This window comes from Vicugna pacos, chromosome 11 (genome assembly GCF_048564905.1).
Source record: "Vicugna pacos chromosome 11, VicPac4, whole genome shotgun sequence".
Lineage (NCBI taxonomy): Eukaryota > Metazoa > Chordata > Mammalia > Artiodactyla > Camelidae > Vicugna > Vicugna pacos.
In genome coordinates, this window is record NC_132997.1 from 81,822,540 (window position 1) to 81,845,581 (window position 23,042).

Sequence of the window (23,042 nt, forward strand, 5' to 3'; positions counted from 1 at the left end):
AACAAATGGCTCAAACTCCTCTGGGCTTCCTTTTCTCCAAGACTGGTCCCACTGGTCATAATTCCCTAAAATAGAACCATCTTCTCCATGTAGCAAAAGCTCCCTGCAACAGCAGGTACAGATGATTTCTACGGGGGAAAAAGAAATCTCCTACTTTGCAACTGTACTTTGAGTTTTCCTACAAAGGGCACATCAGAATAAAATGTCCAATGGATTTTGAGTTCATAAAAAGAAAAAACAAAAACAAAAACAAAAACTGGTACCTTGAAAGAAAATTTGTGTCTAGTACAAGGTACTCAAGGATATTCATCCTGTGTTTTTTGTGTTGTTTCTTTCTCTTTGTCTTTTTTTGAAGTAGAGTTGATTTACACTATTTTATTCGTTTCAGGTATACAGTGTATGTTGTTTCATTTCATGTTGCCATGCCCCTCATCCATGTGATCTTCCCCATCGCACAGAGGACTATGTCCCCAAGCACACACACCGGTGCCGCTGAGGCTGGCTGCCTCCAGGAGCCACGCTCTTAACCAACCATGCTTCAGCATCCATCTCAATGCAGGTAGGACGAAGCATCCCCAGGTGCTTGCAGCCCCTTTCCCGCTGCCACACACAGTAGTCACATGGCTTCTTCTTGTTTTCCTACAAAACTTTAGAACTAAACCGGAAGAGTAAAGGGAAATAAAAAGGATATTGAACTTGTTCAGAGAAAAGCTGAGAGGGTTTTAAAGCAGTTTTGTGTTTTACTGCCAGTTGTAAAGAAAACAAGATGTGAGATTCAAGCCAAGTCATCACACTCAGATTCCATCTTTACATATTTATTTTCCTAGCCAAGGCATATTTCCTCCCTCCCTTTCTTTTTATGGGGGGGGGGCTATAAAGGTATACCATTTTTTAAAAACATAAAAAACAAAACAAAAAGAAACAACCTCCCAGACTAAAGAGCTGCTCTAAATTCCTGGACATCTGAAATGAAGCTTGACTTCGGCCTTGGCACAGAGACAGAAGGTGTTAGGGATGGGAAACTCACTCTTCTCTTGGCCGAGAGGCTCCATAGCCAGGCTGCCCTTCTGAGAAGACAGCGGGATCCAGTCTTCACTGGTCTCCTGGAAAGACCCTCTCATCTTGCCAGGATCCCCGGGCCAGCCCTGTTCAATTGACTAGTCACTGCGGGAACTTGAAAGACATGACAGCCAAACTGCACAACAGAGATGAGTGACAGCTAAGCTTTGGCAGTGCTGGGTCAGAGGAGGGCTGAGCTGCTAAGTACAAAGGAAGGGACTAGAAAAGGAGCATCTGGTGGGATCCAATCCATTTATTCTTCCATTCATCTTACCACCTTCATAAACTCCCCTTCACGATGAACAAAATTTCCAGGATCTGTTTGGTAGGCTGATCTGAGCACCTACCTGGCTCTGGACTAAAGTTGAGAGAACCCTCTCTGTGCATTTATGTATGTCTCTTTTCAAACAGGAGTCATTTTCTTCCTTTGTTTTTGTTTATTTTTGTTTGTTTTATTTCACTTATCTAGTGTTTGTGGATGGGAGAGGGGAGACTTCATAAACATGAAATAAAAAGCATCCATGCTCACTACCAACTGTCTTTCTTTTGTAAGGTGGGGAATGTTCAAGTTCAGTGATAGGTGAAAGCTCACATATCCATGCTTCCTTAAAATTCCCCCCTCACTGGCCCAAACTCAAAACAATGACAATCCCTCTCTTCCCTCATCTTGCAGACCACAACACGTGTTAGAATTGATTCCCAAATCTGTTTTTCAAAAAAAAAACTGCATTTTTTTTTCATATTCCACTCTCATCGGACCTTTGAATAGCAGTTTGTACCTAATAAGCCTGTGTGGGCTGCCTGTGTTTCATACCAGGACAGAGCCACTTGCTGCGCAAAGGATATGAAATTAGAACTCTGGAATAATGGAGTGGAACGCTCAAAAAAGAAAATTTCAAGAAGCCCCCCTCCCTGAGCTTATCAAATGTCTTTGAAAACACTGTAAAAGTAGCCTCCCACACCTTTGCAAAGTTAAATTGCTAGTAAGCAGCTCTAGGCCATGGAGCAACAAAGAATGATTTCTTCTAGCCCTTACTTCACTCCTAGGAAAAAGAGCAGAAGGGTAATTCGCAGTCTGCACCACCTGCCTCCCTAATCCACTCCTGAAGACTGTGGCTTAACCCCTTCCTTAGATGCCCTGAGTGTACCTGCCTGCTCTAGACCTTGATCCCACCCAGTGGTCAAATGCATAATATGCTGTCTCCCTGCGAGGGGAATAAGGAATCCAGAAACCCAGTTTTCCTGTCAACGGGACAAATGGAGAAAAATAGTTATTTCACATCAAATCTTCCATTGGCCAGTAGAGGGCAGGTGACTCCAAACACATAACAAATGTTTTATACTCATGTCACCAACACCAAGAGTTCTACCTACTTATTTTATCGAGAAAAATGAAACCAAGAGATTCCTTGAAAAATGATTCGTTACTGTCAGTACAGCTCATCTTTGTTCAGGAATGTGTGGCCTCAGGTGCATATGGGGGGATGGGGGAGGTGGTACCCACTTAAAATGCAGATTCTCAGAGCTTCTGACCCAGAATTTCTGAGAAACAGGCTGTCAGCATCTCCATTTTGAACAAACTCTCTAGATGACTCCTCTCTAGGCTGAGATTTAAGAACCTCAGTACTAACTTGACCACCATTCCCTGGATCTCTGAAAGTCAGGTGGACCTATCTTTAAGTATTTTCACATGTAGAGAGAAATCCAAAGGTTTCAGAACATTCAAGCTACTGCATTCTTCTATAAGTGGCTGAAAAACAGAATTACCGTTCCTGCTTGCTTCACTGAGCAGAAGTGAGTATCTCACATGCACCATTAAAAGAAATAACTGTGGCCCTAGGGAGATTATACTCCTTAGTTAATATACAGGGAAGATGAATGGTAGCCAAGAAGCTTAGGGAAATTTCCACGTTGCCGAGTCCTTGTGAGGTTACGAGCTATATCATCTGGACGGCCCACTCTCTGAGCCTTAGTTTTCTCAATGTTAAAACGGAGTTTAGGGCACTTACCCGGTTTCTGAAGTTTTGTTTTGTTTCATTTCTGCATCAACGATCATCATGTGTGGAATATTCGCAGTTCATTTCACGTATGCATATCTGACAGTGTAGAGTTTATTATAATCACAGACTTGAGAAGCATGAACCATGGTTGTCCTGCTACTTCTCTGAAAGTGTGAGTCTGGGTTACTTCAAATACCACCTAACTTAAGAGGCAAAGGGAGGTTTCTGGTTCCCATTCAGATCTGGCTTAAACAAGGCATCCTCTTTAATACTTCCCATTGTATTTCTCCCTCTCATAGTTTTCATTGTTTCCTTTATACATTTGATGTAGAAAAAAAAATTGGGTGGGGATATTCAAGAGGTTTATTCACTAGGGCCTACATGTTTAATCCTAGAAAAGCACATTTTTTTTTCTTCCCCACTGCTGCTACAGGAAATTGCTTAGAAGAAGAGGATCTCTTTTCCAAGGAATTGAGAGGAAGTGGTAGTTCCTGCAAAAAAAAAGTGTGTGCCTAGAGACTCAATGATGTACAGTATCTCAAAGATTAAAGGCGATGATGAGGTCACAAGGGGAAGAACAAGTCCAGGGCACTGTGTGCCTGTAGTGACAGAGGACCATTTCTCAGTTGTGATTTCTCCAAGCAGCATCACTCAGGACAATGGACTCCACCTCTAAGGAGATCCTGTACCAAACATTGTCCAGTTGTCTTGCTCTGCATGTCACAGGCCACAAATGTGATGCTGGGAGAGGTACATTTCTGATCTGCATTCTCTCCAGTGGAAAACAACAACCCAGAGGACACAAATACATATTGCGAGTAAACAGAGGCAGCCTACTGGGCCCCCAGGGAAGCTCAGAGCCAGGGCGAGGAACAGTGCCAGTTACAGGACTGTCGTGACAGGGGAAAAGTACAGTGAGGGTCACTGCCTGTCCTCCTGCCATAGCAGGTCTATCCCGATTATTGTTAGTAGCTCTAATCTAAGAAATATTGAGAAAAAAATATTCTCGAACTTCCTTTTATTTATTCATTTATCTATTCATCAATGTATTCATTTTTTTTTTATCAGCAAGCGTTGACTGAGTTCTTCCTGGGCGCCAGTACTGGGACCTGGCGCTAAAATGAGGTTTCCTTGGGATTCTGCATGGAGTCTTTTTCAGATTTTACAAACATCAGGCTTATCCTGTAAAGCTGTCGAGGCTATTACCAAGAAATGATAAGCAAGAGGCTGGATTTTATACAAGCTGACTTAAAATGTGACATATGGTTTGCCTTTACATTTTCTCTGTGCTTTGCATTTTATCTGGGATTATATAATTCATATTTAAAACACGAAATTTAGGAAAGGTCTATAGAGGAATCAGCACTTAGCCTCAAGAACACTAGCAAAAAGTACGCTTCCCAGACAGGAAACCGGAGCAACGTTTGGAGAATGGCAAACTGAAAGAGAAGAAACAGAACAGAAATGCGAAGACTGGGTTCTACCTAAAGACCACCAGCTGCTAACTAGGTCTCAGGGCTAAAATATCATAACCTTTCCTGCCCACCTCACTGAGTTTGTGTAAGGATGAGACGATTATACACACATGCACACACACATTTATGTAAAACTTATGAAATATATTCTATTTTAAATATATAAGGTGGTCTCATCACTCCCTCTTTCATATAAATGAGCTTTGGGAGAGAATGAATGAAAGGAAGATGGAAGGAAAAAAGAAAAGAAGAAAGGAGGGAAAGCAGAAACAAATAAAGCAGTTGTAAACAGGTAATATCCAATTTCAATACCTCTCTCTGCTGCATATTTATTTCAGAGTTCTTTGTAATTCCCCTGAGTTGGGTTTATACACGAGGAACATAATGAACCATGGGCGAAACTCTGCTTTGTAATAAGTGGAGCCAAATGGTTTGAGTTTGATAATCTTCTGGGCTTCATCATATGAGCTTAACTAGCTCCCATTGGTTGCTGGGAAATGGGAGGCTGGCATGCATCTCCAGGGAGCCAGATGATCCCCACTCACCATGCTACACTCCCAGGCTCTACCAAGACCCATGGGGTGGGAAAAGTGAAGTGCTTTCCCGGGAAACTTTAAGCCCTCATACAATATAATCTTCATGAATCTATAAAATTTCAAACAGTGAGGACAGGAGGAAGAGGGGGAGGATAATATAACTGCAGGAACTGTTTTCTCTGCAGATCAAAGAATTAATTCCATTTTCTCAGTCTGGTGGTTCGTCCTAACAGTGTAGGGAGAGGGTGGGAGGAAGAGGCTATTTCTACAAGAAGAGGACCGCACTTGTCCAGCTTTAATGCTTAGATCTGGAATTTTAAACTAAACAGGGAAAGGCAAATTTCAAGCTCCATTTACTTTTAGCAAATTGGGACTTCTTGTCTTAATCTGAATACAGAGAGACTTTTCCTAGGCCACTGTGTTTACATATAACAACTTCTACCAAAATAAGTGGGCTGGTGGAATTTGGCTCAAACCTCATTAAAATGTCAGCAGCAGCATATCTGCCTCATAACAGGAGACGGGGGAAACAGAAGTAAAGAGTAGCAAGAGTTATAAAGGAGACGATATATTTCTGAATACATCATCAAGTTTATTTCTCTAAATTAGTACGTCTTAAGGCTTCTGGTCTGCCAGTGATACTGATCTTCTCACGATAAGTATCTGTGATCTCAGACTACTTCTGGCTCTAGATGCCCTGATCTCAAATTCCCTTAAAGAGAGGAACTTAAGTTTACCTAAAAGGCTACCATCCTAGCCTTGTGGTAATAACATATAATTTGACGCGCAGAGGACTCCGTGCCTGACTTCCACACTCGGGAGTTTCAGTCCTTCTGTCAGTCTGCCACGGAGCAGGCCAGCTCTGCCTGGGGCAGAATGGCCCTGCAATTAACAACAAATCACTATCCTGAAGTAACTGGCATGCTCTGCCAATATGTGAATCTGGGATATACCTGCAGGCAATGTCCCAATTTTTGCCTAATTATTATATTTATGTAAGGTCTTCATTTGTGTCGACAAAGAAAAAAAGGTGATTTAACTGAAAACTTGTTAAGTCTTGTGGTCTGCCCCTTTTTCTTCCAGAGAAAACATATGTTTCCATTCTCAGGTCAGGCTCTTATTGTTTTGGAAAGAAAAAGAAGAAAGCTAAGAAGAATGCATCCCACCAGTGACACCAGGCACAGAGCCAGAATTACAGCAAGCACTGCAGCGGTAAGAAGCAAGAGATTTTCATTGGTGCCCAGGGGTAAAGGTCAGCTGTCTTGGAACAATGGGCATCTCTGGTGGTAACTGACTGAGTCCTCTGTGGGAGTTTGTAAATGTCAGTAATGCACTTCCAAATGGAGGCACAAAGGGCTTGGGCCCATGGAACAAAGACAGCATTAGCCAGTTGAGGAAATATGTAAATGTGTTGGTTAAATAATGCATTCATAAAGCGTAAGAGGTAGCCACACACAAACCAACCACATAACTTAAATTCAAAAGAAAGCAAACTGCCTCCAATATCAGACAAGTGCCTTCATGAGATGCAATGTCTTTTTCCCTAGCTTACCTTCAGCTCTTTTCCTGGAATTCAAACACTATAATTATCTGAGTCCAGCTGGATGGGTGATTTGGCTCCTAGAGCTACAGTCATCCTAGTGAAATCCGGGTTTATTGAAAGAGAAAACATCAGCATTTATTAAGTCATAGCTGTTCTTTCAAGAGAATTTAGGTCCCTTTTAGAAAGTAGTGGGAGAAAAAGATGAACTACAAGTTACTGAAACACCAGAAGTGCACACTGACCCACCAAATCAGGAGGACCTGACTAATCCTCCTTGACTGCTTACACTGCCTCTCTTATTGCCATGTTTCACTCCATTCTTCTCATTTCCCCCTGTTACCTACTGCCCTGATCTGGACGCTCTCCTAAGTGTTCAGTAAGTTTAATGGGACTGGATTGTTTAAATCAACAATTAGGGTGAATATTCTGTCAGAGGAGCACTTTTAGGATGCAAAAGAGTAGGACATATATGCTAATCAGATTATTCGTATTTCAGGCAGTGAAAGGTACCATACCCATTATTAATGTAAATGCCATGCTCATCCCTACCTGCGTACCTCTCACTTTAATCTCCTTGTCTTAGCAGACTTAGTAGACTGGGTCGTTTTATGCACATTTGTATCTCTACAACTAGCACTCAATAAATGTTGATTGAACTAAATTACACATACGTATTTTTGTGAATGTCATGATCCTGTGTCATACTGGTTTGCTTCATTGATCAATCAAAGCCCTCTCATGCTGTCTTCCTGACTATCCCAGGTGACAGTTCTCTCCAAATTCTTAGAGCCTTTGTCATCTGTACTGTACTGTACATCCATCATCTTCTGTCTTGTACTATTCTTTAATTGCATCCCTATAGAGGGAAAGTAAACTCTAAAAGGGCAATGCAAGAGTCACACTTTTCTATACACATAAATATATATGTATATTATTTACCAATGTGTTTGCAAAGCACTGGGCACAAGCCAGTGTTCAATAAAATACGTGTCAATTGATTTCTTAAAATTGCACCTCCAAATCTCTTCAATAGTTCTGGATGACCAAATGTTACTTAAGATAAATGCTGAATATATCAACTCTATAATAAGGTAAATTTTTTTGGTATTAATTGTTAATAATGTTGCCACTGCCTGCTTATTTATTTTATAAAGATAGGAAGATTTATAAGAATTTTAAAATTTAAATTATTATGTTAGAATTATAATTCAATTGGCATGAGGACTTCTACTTGTGTCTAATTAGTCAGTACAGTCAGATATAAATAGAAATTAATATGTTAAAATAGGTACAAATAGTCAAAATAGGCACATACTTTTTCATTTATATTGGCAAATCAATCAATGCTATGTATGCACTGTGGTCTGTCAACAGTGGTTTCTCACAACACATACACTGAAAGACACTTTTCATCTTCTTTTTCCCTCACTTTTGACAAATATCTGTTCTCTGCAAAGCCTTCTTTGAGTGCCCCCAAACAGAGTTCTATGTACTTAGCTATTATGACACATAACTTCAGTCCTGTAGTGGACTGTTTATACATTCATCTCCTCTGCCAGACTGCACAATCTTTAAGAGCAAAGACAACGTCTTTATTTCTATTCTACTTCCTAGTTCTTAAAAAAGATCTGGCACAAAATAAGCATTTAATAATTCTCACTGAGTTGACAAATGATAGCATAAGGCATGGCCATATAGTAAGAAACGGATAAAGATGATAACAATGAGAATACCTGAATACCTGCTGTATGTCAGGCACTTCTTTTTTGCTTTACCTCTTCTCATAACTACCTCTTGATATTGACACAATCGTTTTATTTTATTGTAGAGATGAGGACACTGTATAACAAACAAACCAACAAATGAAACGTCGGCTAAGGGCACACACCTAGTCTGTGGCTTCGCTGGAATTTAAAGGCAGGCCGACTGGCTCCAGGGCCCATTAGATTAACCACTACACCACAAGTAATGACTCCACCAGGCAAAAATTCACAATGACGGCCCTCAAATGGCCAAGTGTGGCTCCACAGTGACTGCAAATAGATGCTGAGTTGTGCACCTGACAAGTGCAGAAACTCTTTAAGATGTACACATAAACAGAGGAGGCCATTCCATAGAGGAATGGGGGAGGAGCCGGGAGAGACAGCAAGAAAAGGACAAAAATCCTGTAAGTACAGGCAGTAGCCAGGATATTTCAATCTGCTGCTGGGGAGCTGGGGAGCCCACATCCAGGCCTGCCGCTCCTCCACACTTGAGTCATAACTGGGTGCTTCTTCCTGGCAAAACCAATTTTGCCCACAGCCATCAACATCTTTTCCCCCTTTGAAAGCACTCAGGAAGAACTGAGAGAGAAAGGTAAATTGCACTCCCTCTGAAAGCCTTAATAAGTTCCTGGTAAATTAGCCAGCACTCTTCTCTCTGAGTGATCTCAAGAGATTCTTAACCTCCTACTGGAAAAAATTATGCTTTTATTATTTCTTTTTCTTTAACCTTCTGTCTTCACTGTGCTCTTTGTATTAGCTTTCTCTCATCACCATTTGGTTACTCTGAATGCTTTGTAGTGATCTCTGCTGTCTTCCCTCTTAGCTTAACATCTGTGCCTGTCCTCTCGCACCTTTTCTCCTCTTACCTGTGAGATACTGTGTATTCAGGGTGTTTTATTTTTCTCCCCGTCCTTTATTTTCTGGCTCATCCACATCATCCTTTTCTCCACTCAAGGCCTGCTCATTTCCTGGTGACAGTTGCTGTCAATCCCAGAGATATTTAGTATTCTAGTCCCCAAACAAGCACACACAGCCCCAAGTAAGCAAAGAAGAGACTGCTCCATCGCAGTCATCAGACTGCAGGCCGTTTTACCGATGAAGATCTAAGCCCATGTAGTCACCTACAAGCTATGGTATTTTGTCCTGCAAAAGTTATTCTAAGTCGTTGACTAGGATGGCTATGGAAGGAGAAACACACTAGCAGCCAGGGACCTAGTAGAATGGGAGGTGGGTGCCTAGAGAAAAACCATCAAAAGAAGATCTGGTCAAGAAGAAGGTCAGGTCAGAAAAAGGAATGTTTAAACGGAAACAATTTAGCCCCTGAGGCCAGAGGTATTCTCTTAATTTCTCCAGGGAAGAAAAAAGTGGTTTTATTAAAGATTCATCGACGCTGACTCTGTTTGTCCTGACAGGACCAAGAGAAAGCTCAGAGCAAATCTGTTATACTGCAGTGAAACATCCCCACCCGAGGAAATACGGCACGTTTCCTGTAGCGGCCAGCATTCATCTCCATCTATCACGAGAGCAGCACGGCTACTCACTAGAAACAAATGTTCTAGATACAGTGTGTCAAACACTGAATGATGGAAACCCCTGAGAAACCACAGGGAGTATGCTGGAAGCAAACAGACCAGAATGTTGAAAAGACTTCTGACCATTTTCCACAGATGAGCGTAACTTGGAACCAACCTGAAATAATGCATTTGACCTTCATAAAAGGGTAATGGATGGGCATTTAACATGAGGCCAGGCAGACCTCAGAGAACTCGAGTTTTAATGAGGACAGATGATGAGACAAAAATAAATAAACAAAGAGGTGGATAACTCAATAAAAAAGATCTGCTCCCCCAAAGAAGGTTAAGCAGATAGTCTATGAGGCATATTTGAAGAATGATCAGCCTCTGCTACAGGCTTTCTTTCATTTTTGAGAACTTCTCTCCACTTGGCCATAGAGGCAACCTACCTTCTGAGACCCACTCAGTGGTGTAAGAAACATGCAGTTTCCAGATCAATCTTACTTCATAATATTTTGAGACTAACTCAGGCTCTCTCTACCTTGATTAACTTCATTTGCTGAATAGAAATAACACCAAATGACAGAGTTCTATTGTTCCCTGTTTGGGAAAGAAATACCACCTGACATCAACTAGAGGACGTTGTCTTAATTTAGAAAAGGTTGATCTGGGGATCTGCTTATCACCAGTCTACCTACTTGACAGCTAGCTAGCTACCTGTACTTCTTCTTTTTTTTTTTCATTTTGTTTTTTATTGAAGTGTAGTTGGTTTACAATGTTAGTTTTATGTATATAGCAAAGCAATTCAGCTATTACCTGTATATTTTTAAAACACAAATATGGCTATTAAAACTCTGAATTATAATGTCAACATCGCATAAACTTCATCCTTATACAGAGATAACTGAGTTGTTTCTTTTTAGATCAGCAATTCATGATTAATATTTAATGTATCAGATGCTTATTATATGTGATAGACACAACATCTTACAAATGAGGAATAACAAAATATGTGATGTTAATTATGCAAGAACCTTCTTTCCAACAACAACAACAAAATACTTAGTGCTACTTAAAGCTGCTTGAAATAAAAGTGAATTACTAGTTAATCTGACATGTTCTGACAAACCAGGCACATTCTGAATGTCTTCTCTTTTTTTAACGTTAGTGTTAGAGAGACACAGATATGATTCAGTAAAAGTCAACTAGGTACCTAACATACTGTGCTAAAATTGAAGACTGTGGCTTGATTAGTTTTTTTAATCTACGAATGTTATCATAGGTGCTTTGACTTATGTAAAATAGTATGAGGTACATGGTTATTTCAGGAGTAATTCCATGTACAGAAATGGAATGACTTAGATCAGTGTTTTTTGGTTTTTTTCCAACTGTGTTCTGTGTTGCCCAAGAGTCCCACAGGGCTCCCCAGGGCCACACTGGGGTGACGAGGGAGTCTGCTAGTGGGCACTGTTCCTGAACTCTGTCCCTGTTTCAAACAGAGCACTTTGCACTTACTATTCTACAGCTTGTTTGAAAGCCAGGGGCTTGGAGGACTGTCGAAAAATCACCCAGAGGGTGGTAAAATGTAGATGCAGTATGCTTTCTTGGATTTGATTTGATTTCTGAATGCTCAAGAAAAGAAAGGAACAATGCTTGATGGAATGAAATAGTATAGACACTCAGCTGTTTCCAGGAAGGATCAAAGGAGATGATTTCTCCCTTTAGCCGTCACTGCCCAGGTTAAGTGCAGGAAAGGAAGCAGCCGTTTGCTGAAAAAGTCACTTCTACTGAAGTCTGGGAATGCCACTTGCACTGTCTCTGAGTTCATGTGTTGTATTTCTTTATGAATGAAACATATGCTATTTTTTCAAAAGATTAGAGGCAAATGCATGATCTTGTGTACAAAGGGCCAGATAAAAGAGTGAGGGAGGAAAGAGCAAGTTTTGCCTGCCCGTCAAGGGAAATGTCATGCGCCCCTTTTGATGTATTATACAATACACTAGCTCCCCTTGGCCTCGGCAGATAATGTCGAGTGAGTGCTATGCAAAGTCGTACCATTTTAAATATTAATCATGCACTTCTTGGCTAGAAAAGATAAAATTATACACTATGGCCTAGAAATGACTATAACCTACAGGGATATTTTTTTTTTTACTATCCTTGTTTATTCACTTGAAATAATTAATTTTATAATTAAAGAAAATAAATGAATCAAAGCTAGTGTCACACTGACTTTTTCTTTTCAAGTTTCAGCCTAGGAGTCCAAACCCCAACCTACGTTCAATTAAAATCCTTATCTATGTGTTGGACACTGACTGAACCCCAAGACCCTGGCTCGGCATGTTTGAGATAATAGCTGATCAAGGCACTTTATCCCATCTAGGATGCTGTGTTCTAAAAGGAGGGCTAGACAGGGTCAAAAAGCAAGTATAATTAGAAGAGAAAAGTGCTAGAAAAAACAGGCAAATGCCTGGGAGATTGGGGGAGTGAGAAAATCTCAGTGGAATTGATTTGATTTTATGGGATAGGTGAAATTTGGGGTTGACTTTAAAGGTCTAATGATCTTAGCTATTCATTCGCCAGTTGAATGCAACCTTCGGCAAGACACTAATCTTTCAGCATTCAGTTTCCCTATTTGTTAAATGCAAAAGCAGAATCTGAAAACTTCCAACATTTTTAAGGCTCTGATTTAATGATTCCATAATTTTTCTTAAGAGGAGTTGGTGGACACTATCAGCCACACTTCTTCCCTGTCCCCAAAAGTCACATACATGATACAGACCACCCAAGCAAATGACAAGAGGTATTAAGCATGCCCAGGATACAAAGAGAAGAAGCAAGGACTCAATAATCATACACTTATCGAGAAAGAACCACATACAGTAGAGTAATTAAAACCTAAACATCTGGAGAAAATGCAAACAGTGTTTAATGTTGACAGGTACCAAGAGACCCACAAAAATGATCAATGTGTTCTGAGGAGCCAGGATCCTATTTATAGGATGAAAGTCTTGGAAGGCTCTCTCAGTAGGAACAATATTAATTAGGTGGTGATAACACTGAAAGGAGAAGGAACTGGGGTATGAGGGGGACACAGGAAATATAAAGAACAAATAACATCTAGGTTTTTTTCTTCGCTAGGAGCACAGCGTATAGAGAGTACACGGACAGAACAACTAAATGAATTGGCTGTTCAGAGTTCAAAAAAAACAAAACACTCTTTTTCTTCTTCTCTCCTCCAATGAATTCCACTTGGGATTTTGTATTCTTTAATCCTTGAAGATGTTGTACAAGACCACGTGAAGGGAGAAGAGCTAAGGTTAGTTGGGGGTGATGGGAATGCGCGCTGATAGATACATGCAGAGTATAAAGAAGTTTTCTCTTCAGTCAGAAAACAAACACACTCGGTGAGAATTTAAGAGTAAGACTGAGATTTCAGCATTGATTTTTTTTCTTTGATACATTTGTATTTGTTCTTCCCATCACTCTCTGCATCCCAGATGTTCATTTCAGGTGCAAGTTAAATCATCTTTTCTCATTGAAGATTATATGTATGTAGCCAATAAACTACTGCAGAAACCTACAAGCCTTGGGATTTATCATGACCCAGAGGTGGGGGAGAGCTTTTTCTTGGAGCCATAGCCATAGTGACGGATAGCCTGCCTCTCCTCAGGCACTAGGATCCATTCATCCTTGCTCTTTTGAGCCTACCTCACATATCAGAGGCCAGGTGTAGTATTCCTTCAAAAAAGAGTATATTGAACTACTGTAATACCTGGGAGCCAGCTTTCTATGTCTCTTAGTTAGTCAAAATTTCCTAGACTGACCTATGATGAGATTACAGTTTTTACTGTAACAGATGTCTTCAAGGAAAGCGGCTGTAATTTACAGCAGGCTTGCAGAGCAACAGCCAATGGATGATCATCAATTTAAACTGTAAATAAGGGCCTGTTTTGTTCTGGACTCTGATCCCAGTAGTGCCCCTAACAAGCTGCCCGCAAAGCCAGGGCATGATGCCCGCTGTTGGAGACGTGTTGACTGAGGAACTGTGCTTGTCCTCGCAAGCCACTAAAAATAGCAAGAACGCAAAGGCAAAACAGGTTTCTGGGAATGCAAGACAGTTACCCTGATGTCAGTTTTATTCCAGTTGCTCTCACTGATGTGAAAAGGAGAGAGAAGTATCTGGTACCAAAGATGTTAACTTGCCAGACAGCACCCCAGAGACCAAAAAGAATTAATACAACCCTTTAAAGGAGTCCGCCTTTTCACCGGAGGACGCAGAAGTCCTAGGAGAACTGGAGCAAACGTGAATGCCTTTGTCCTGCATAATTAATGGAGCCTCAGAAATTTTTTCTCTTCTTCTTCCTTCTTTTTGTAACATAAACTCTCATTGATTGGGGAAAATATATTCACACATTAAAATGTTGGGCAGGTACTATCTCTTTGGTTCAAGTATGTCCCTTTGCGGGGGGGAAGTACATATTTCATGGTGATAAATTCAGCTCATAAGTAGAAAAACTGAACACAAATATACTGCTATGTCAACTTTATTGATTTTCGCAGCATTGTAAAGACCTTCATCGTCCTCCAATATTTCTTAAATCTATCAGCATCTCAGAAAGTGACCCTGAAGGCCTCATTTATCTGTGGAGGAAAAGATCCCTTCTCTTAGGTTCACCCATAAACACTGTGATTTAAACAGCTCACACCTGCCTCTGTTTCTGGAAAGTAGCCTGTGCAGACAAAGCTGTTCTTACGAGTCATGGGTAATGGCTTCCTTTTCTCTGGAAAAAGGATCAGCCAAGTCTTAATTTCAGCCACGTGTCCATGGCCAAATGTCCTTTTTTAAAGTCCTGAAGATAACTATAGATTAAGTATGCAGCTTGGTTGATACTGATGCACTGATTGACATGAGTGAATTCGAGGGTAGGGCTCTTTTCTGTATCATGTGTAAGCATTGCTTCCAGTGTTGGGTGCTACATCTGGACTTGAGAGTCTCACTCTTCAAGTCCTGCTCCTGCTAAGAATCTTGAAGTCTCCTTCAAGGTGTCACCACTACATATTCTGCTGCTACAGAAAAACCTATGCTCACTTCAATATTTGACATCTTATTTTTAAAAATCATATTCCTTTCTAATGGCATCAATGAAACAGAGACTATCACTAGATGAGAACAATTTGAAGGTGTCTTCCGGCTACAAATTCCTTTGTTTTTGTCTATCTCACCTTACAAATGGGAAAATGTAAATGACTCACCCAAAGTCACCTGCAAGGTGGAAGCAGAGTCAGAGATTTCTCAATCACAAAAATTCAGAGTGCTTTTCCCACCAGAAAAGGGATCCTTGAGGGTGGAAAGCTGCTTATTTCTTTTTACACCCTCTGGTGCCTACAGTTTGTTGATTGTTAAATAAAATTTACTAAAAATGTGAACTAGAGGAAAAATCAATAGGGATTACAAGAATCGATCCAAAGCCAACAAACATAACTAAATCTCATTATAAAAATAAAGGATGTAAGTTCAGCTCCTCAACTTAGGGCTGTATACAACAGATCAAAATTGTGTAGATCTAATTGTTGACGGACCGTAATCAGCCTAAGGAGAAGACAGTAACGCTAAAGGGTAAATCACTAAATCTGTGAGGTTGACATTATTGAACTGTGCTGTCCAATCCTGCGGCCACCAGCCTCATGTGGCTATTTACATTCAAATTAATTAAAATTAAATGAAATGTAAAATTCAGTTTGTCACTCACACTAGCTATATCTCAAGTACTCAATAGCCCTCAGTGGTTAGTGTCCACAGTACTGGACAGCGTAGAGGACCATTTCTATCAGTGAGGAAAGTTCCACTGAAGACTGCTATTTATACAGGATAATCACTACTATTACTTATAGTAATTACATGAAGGAGGAGGAGAAGGAAGATGAGAAAAGGAGAATAAAGTGGAGAGAAAAACATTGATTAAGACTTACCTATTCTGTGCTAAACACTTAAAATGCCTTAGTTCCTATAATCCTAACAAATTCCCTTATGAGGTAGGTACTACAATTATTCCCATTTAAATTTGATGACACTGTGCTTCGAGAGATTAAGTAAGTCACCATAGTTATGCACTTGTTAATTGGTTTAGCTGGGTTTTCACTCAAGCCATCTAACTCCAGAGTCCATGCACAGCTGGGAAATTATGCCACTTCTACTGAAGAACTTGAGATGTTTAGGGCCAGAAGAAACATGACACTCTACATCAGTGGTTCTTAACCCCAGATACATACCAGAAGCACGTGGGAGCCTACTCCAGATATAGCTCCCTGAACCCTACACCAGAGCAACAGGGGTGGGCCTGAGGCTTGCCCACTGGAGGACAATTAGTGCTTTGAATATACAGCCAGAGTTGAGGATAACTGGTTAGCGATGTACTAATCCACCTTCCACAGGCCAGACAAGAAAATGCAGAACCTACCCACGGTCACTAACCGTACCTACTGACAGATCTAAAACAAGAGCCCGGATGTCAGTGTTACCATCATATGAGAATATGGCTTAGGACACATTAATGAACAGCACTTTTCTATTTCCTGATGGATATCATTATCCATTTATATAAGGCATATATAATGCTTACAGAGTATATGTCAGAATCCAGAATTTGATAGTGCAGATCTTTGAAACCAATAATGAATATAGCACTACTCTCCTCCTGAGACAGGTCTTTCTCATTTAACAGCAAACATTTTCTTCCTAAGAAAGTACCATCTTTCTCTGAAGATTAGATAAACCCTCTGCATAGGAGGAGTATAATGTAGTGGAAACAGAATGCCTGCCAATAAGGAACCTGAATTCTAGTCCCAACTGTGTCCGTAACTCTGTGATGGAGACAAGCCATTTCTTTTCTTTGAACCTTAGCGTTCTTATTTGTAAAATTAGGGTGTGGTACATCATGATCTCCAAGGTTCCTTCCAGCAGTGTCTCCACCCCTGACATCTGTGTGCAGGCTGAACAAATTTTAGAAATGAAACCTCCAACCTGCTGTAGGACAAGGCATTCACTTCAATTCTAGCCAATCTATTTATTCCATGTCAAGGGAAAACAGAGGGACATCTTACGAAAACCCCACCTTTTGTTTTATCAAGACTCTGATTCTTGTCACTGATCGGTCAGACCCCTTACAAGAGTCCAAACATCCAATAACAAGACTCATTCCCTGTAGTGCCTTGTGGAAATGCTAATGATATATCTACCCGGCTCCCTCCTACATTCACAGCTGCTGATCTGAAAATTACGATGTGTCAGACATTTTACCACCTTAACATCCATCAACTCATCTCTACATCTCTTAAAGCTTACCTGTAATGGATTTTTAGGTGGCTCAGAGAGCCAGCCAAGACAGAAGTCACACCATGAATAAATAGCATGCTGAATATGCATTCCTTACCTTACGCTTGTTGGTAGGACACACGTAGAGGTAGCTTAAAATTGTTTTCAACCCAACTTTATCATTCAGCTTCTCATAGGTTGTCCCATAATCAGTTGACCTATAATTCAAAAGGAGCATTAATGAGGACAGATGTATACGTCATTTGCCTGCTTGTCAGTATAATGTATGTTTTACATAGTAGGATAGCCCTCCAGAGGTTTCTAAATGATTCATGTAGTATATAATGATGCTTAATTATGTACACAGCAGCATCATGTGAGTGGTTAACATTTGCATTTAAATTGAATTGGTAAAAATTAAAACTCCATCTCTCCACTGCTCCTTAACGTACGTGCATTGCATAAAGAATGTGTTTAATTTTAAGATTAAGAATGAGGGTGTCGCTTAAATTGGCCAAAGAAATAATGAGCTTTTACTTAGATTTGACATTTCCAAACTTCTGCTTTATCCTTGGCACAGTGGAAAAGCAGGTTCTCCTGATTTATGTACAAACTGTTTTTTGTTTCATGAGTCATAGAATATATGGCAGGTCAGTCCCTCCAAAGGTCATTCTGTCTTTTCCCATTATTTAAGAATAAGAAAATGTCTTAATAATAAGTGAAATTTCACAATTCTACTCAGTGGCCTTTTCCAGTGTTAAGCAATCTGAGGCTGAGAGTATATTACTTCTTGGCAGTGACCCTGCAATTTTTTTGGAAATTCTCTCATCTTTTCTTAACATTGGTCAAGAACTTATTATTCAGACTGAATAAATAGGCCCTAATCACCTTCTCCATGTAAGTCTATTATCTATTTCAGATGATCAATCTTATTAGATCATCATTACAACCATGTACAGTAGGAAATACTATCTGTATTTGAAGAAAGTGGATGAGAGAACCCAAACATATAACTGGCTTTCTTCAGGACCAGTCTGTGCTCTAGCCCAAACACTGGCTGATAGCCAAGAATATTTGAAGAACATCCCAAAACTCTTTGACAGAAGATCTTATTTATGAAGCACAAAAGGCTTTAAATTCTCCTTCCACATTCATCTTTTTTTCTCCTTAAACTCATGTTGATGTGAAATTTCCTCCTACTTTCTAAGAAATATCTGAGACTTCTTTCTTTACTCAGTCCAATCTTGGTGTTTGATCATTTGTTTTTTCCATTTTACCCTGGCCTTACTGGGTCAACGTTCTCTTCTAAGACTTGCTTATCTCCAAAATTTCACTAGCTCCTTTTATTGGATAACTTTTTCTGTTTAGTATTTGGAACAATACAAGTTCAAGAACAACAACAAAAAATAGATACAAAATCTATGCGGCGGTGATGGGAAGAAGATGAAATGTGCAAATATTTGTACATTAATAAATTTGCCTGGTGATAGGTGGAAATCAGTAGGACTATGTTGGAGATGACAGAATGGTTTAGTTTTCCAGTGGGGTAATGGGAAAGGAGGCTAGAGAAGTAGGGTTAATCCATAAGGACATAATAATTAGTTTCTTATGATTTCTATTAACTTGATCCTTGAGCTACTCAATGAATATTTTTACATTCAAAAAAACATATGACAAGGGCAAACCCTATATTTATATGTATGTGTGTGTGTGTGTGTGTGTGTGTGTGTATTTAACTGAAATCCCGATGTGGCAAGATGGTAATGGAGTGACTAGTTCAGACTGACATTAACAACTTTTTTTTCCAGAGAGCTTACAATATGTTATTGGGTACTTTTCTCTTATAAAAATCACCAATACAGATCCTTCAAAGTATCCGTCATTACTTTATGTGCTATTTTTTGTCCCTTTATTTCTTAAAGCTCAAAAAGTGAATTACAATTTGTCAATTCTCCATTCCAACAAAACTACATGTTTAAATGTTATGCCATTATAATAATCAATAGGTAGAATGAGAAAAAAAAAAAGGATGCACTTCCAACACCCAAAATGGCATAGACTAGCAATTGTCCATGGTTGTCCCACAGAACCAGAATTAGACAGAGTGCTGACCCGTGTCATGGGTAAAACCAACAATCAGCTTTGATACACTGGTACAATGATACAGGAGTGAACCTACTCAACACTTCCAAGCCAGCTGGTAAACAGGGCTGCACCAAGCTCTCCGAGTAGCTACTTCCATCAGCCTCACCACCATGGCCTCTCCTTGGAGAACTCCCAGATCTCCTCACAGTCCCAGCAACCAAAAGCTTGAGGGCTGGCACATCAGAGGTCCTCAAGAAACTTGTTCCAGCACCTGTTCTGACTGGTCACTTCCTATGCCAATCAGGCTACACCTGAGCCCCCGTGGAGGAGGCAGTGACCTTGGTGGAGGCACTGAACCCTGGAAGGCAACTCCTGGTGCCCATCTGCAAACTCCCCTTCACAGCTAACATATTGTCCTAGTTATGCCTGCATGGCCAAATGTGGGAAATTCAGTCTCCCTGGGATGTGGGCTCTGAAAGAGCAAAGGAGGGACAGATAGCAGAGCAGCAGGCTGGCTTTTGAGCCAGTGAACTAGCTGTTAAATATTTTAAGTATCATCCTTAGATATGGGGGAGAGGAGTGTTATTCAAGATCAAAAAAAAAAAAGTTAGGAAATGCTTGATTAGGCAAAATTTAATGTTCCTTTACTTTAGAACTTATAAATTTTATTATTCTTATATACATATATAAATTTTATTATTCTAATATACACTGTGAACCTCTTACATGCATATTTCATGAAGCATTTTCAAAACATATTTGATTATAGGATTCATTCTTGAGAGGTATCTAATGAGATTAGTGTCCTGAACAATATACTTTGGAAAACCATATCAAAGGCAAAAAAAAAAAGAAAAAAAAAAAGGCTAAAGAAAGATTATGGATCTTGGTTTCATAAGGAAAGGGGAGCAATAAAAATATTTAAAACAAATTAAATTTGCAAAGAGAAAATGCCAGTTTTGCTAACCATAAAGTGACTGCTGTTGCAAAGTCAAAAAAGAGGAAGTAATCTTAAAAAATACGTATCATAGAAAGACGTACTTAAGATGCAATATAAGCAGCCTTGAATTTGCAACTGGTACCATTTTTTTAAAACATTCCAAAGCACACATTTTTTTCAGGTTTTGTTTATAAGTTGACTTATCTACAGAAGAAAAACATAGCTTCTGTCAACATCTAGACTTGGGCTAGACTTAGCTTAAAAACTAAGCATTCCAGGAAAATAAACAGCAAATGATTAAATCAAGAATTATAGGTTCTTGCTTTTGATCCTTAATCCCTACTCTACTTTTTTACAAACATATCTTAAATATGTTCAGAACATTTGAAGTATTTCGTTACTTAAGAATTTACTATATACATAGAACAGAGATGAGTTTCTTGGAGGGGTGGAGATACCACATTCAAGGCATGGCACCTGCCTTCCAAAACCCTGTGATCTCTTTAAGATGACAAAGTCTCCTATCAAACTGAAAGAAGGGACCAACTCAAGGCATGGCTAGTTTCCACAAGGAGTGGCAGAAATAAAACGTGTGATTGGATTTCCTCTACTATAATCTTATACCATCAAATGAGATAATAAATAAGCACAGAATCATTTGTAAACTAAATTAATCCATAAAAAGCACTGAGTACAATGGCTGGTATGTAATAAACAATCTACAAATGACAGCTTTTGTTATTCATTTTATCCCTCATTCTTTTTTCTTGATGATTTTTTGTATTCTTTGCCCAGCACTTACTCAAACCCATTACATGCACCTTCCAGGAAAATCTCAACCGCTGAAAATGAGTTAGCGTTAGTTTGCTCAGAAACTAAGACATTCATGAAGCTATTACCATTTTAAAATGTAATCACATTTAGCCTATCATATTTTACTTTTTATTATTTTTTATTGAAGTATAGTCAGTTTACAATGTTATGTCCATTTCTGGTATATAGCATAATGTTTCAGTCATACATATACATATGTATATTCATTTTCATATTCTTTTTCATTATAGGTTACAATAAGATATTGAGTATAGTTCTCTGTGCTATATAGAAGAAACTTATTTATCTATAGCCTCTCATATTTTAAAGGAGATGCGCTAGTCATTTTGTGTGGGGCTTGGATCACAGAGGTAAGGCTAAGAATGGGAATTTGACAGTTAAAGATCCTGCACTCTGCTTCTATAACAATTGTCCCAGAAATCCATCGTTGAGTAGACTATTATGCTTAAGAAACTTACCAGATAATAAAAATGAACCTTTATTGAATGCTTACCATGTGACCTCAGCTCATACAGAATCCCATGAGATGGACACTGATATTAGTCACATGCAGAGACCAGGAAGACCTAGATAGAAAACCAACCTGCTTAATTAAAGCCACAGAACTTGGAGGTACAGCCCCCAATCAGGCTGCCACTCCAGACTGGGCATCCCTAACCCCAGGCTGCACTGTTTCTCTCAAAAGCTACAAGAGGAAAAGTAAATGCATTTACAAAATCTAGTTTTGCATTTCTTGGTAAAACTAATAGGAACTGAAATCGTTATAAGTTCCTGGTGGTGTAGGCCAAAACCTAGCTTCACTTACTTTGTAAAGACAGGGCCTGCCAGGGAGGATCCATTTGAAGAAAAGTACAAGCAGAAACTCTCACAGTGATGTAAGTAAGAGGAAGAGAAAGCCAGTCTTGGATCTGGTCCACCCTGGCTCCTGGGGAGGCTAGGCATATGGACAAAGTGAGTGCGTCAACTTGTTAATGATCTGATGATGTCTCGTGAAGATTACCAAGATGTCACAGTCTCAGAGAAAGAGCAAGTACTTGAAGCCAAACAGAACTGGATTCAGGCACTTGCTAACTGTCCTGCTCTCCACCACAAACTTCAGACTTGCTCTAGACAAAGTCACATTTACTTCTGTATCGAATAGGTTTGCAATATAATTGTGAGATGCCCATTTCTCAGTTACTCTCCTTTTTCTGCCTCCTCCCCATCCCTGCCCACTCCAGCCTTGTTATTCTCTGTCCTTGGAAAGCTCTTTCCCCAGACACCCTGACAGATGCCCCTCACTTCTTTCCGTACCCCACTAGTGCTGAATGAAATAGTGACTCCTCTCACTCTCCCAGCATGTTCCATCCCCCACCAGAATGTAAGCACCTCGAGAAGAGGAAAGATGTCTGTTTTGTATGCTGCTGTCTTCTTCACCCTAAAAAGAGTGCCCCAGACACTTGGGAAGCCCAACTGTTCCTGGCTGAGTGGCAGGCTTCACAGATGCCTGCTCTTCTTGTGTGTGGCCCACTGGACTCCTACTAAGGCAAAACCAAGAGGCTCACATGGTCTAACAAGAACCACTGCAGTCCCTGCCGTGAGCAGATTCAATCAGCTGCGCAGGATGAAGTGGGACTTGGGTGGTGAGCACGTTCTGTGCTTCTCTACTTTTTACTGGAGAACCTCTGCCAGGCATCTACTTCCTGACTACTCTTAAGTACCATAAGGGTAGCTCATATCCTTGTTGGCCCCCAAGTCCCCAGAACAATGCTGGTGCACAGCAGATGCCTTTTGCCTCCAGAAGGCAAATGAATTCATGAAGCCGGGTGGACACACTCTTTGAATCAAAGATGAGCCAAGCTTTAGAAAGTATCTAAATAACCTGACCCCCTCCTCCACCTCCAAGCCCCAGAGAGGGAAGATCCTCTCTCCCAGACACACCATGACATTTGCCAAAGTCACAAACCCAGGACTCAAGCTCTAGAGGGAAGCTTGGGGA

General features: G+C 40.0%; 1 protein-coding gene across 10 annotated transcripts in view; it reads right to left on the reverse strand.

Annotated features, from left to right (window-relative positions):
• Nucleotides 1–23,042, reverse strand: part of SORCS1 (sortilin related VPS10 domain containing receptor 1) — a 468,902-nt gene that overhangs the window by 200,261 nt on the left and 245,599 nt on the right. For 9 of the 10 annotated variants that reach the window (XM_072971853.1, XM_072971845.1, XM_072971844.1 and 6 more), the window contains one exon: nt 17,324–17,423. In XM_072971853.1, the coding sequence (XP_072827954.1) occupies nt 17,324–17,423 (100 nt within the window). Of the gene's footprint in view, nt 1–17,323; nt 17,424–21,557; nt 21,631–23,042 lie in introns of those variants that run through there. The other variant, XM_072971851.1, reaches the window with a different exon arrangement.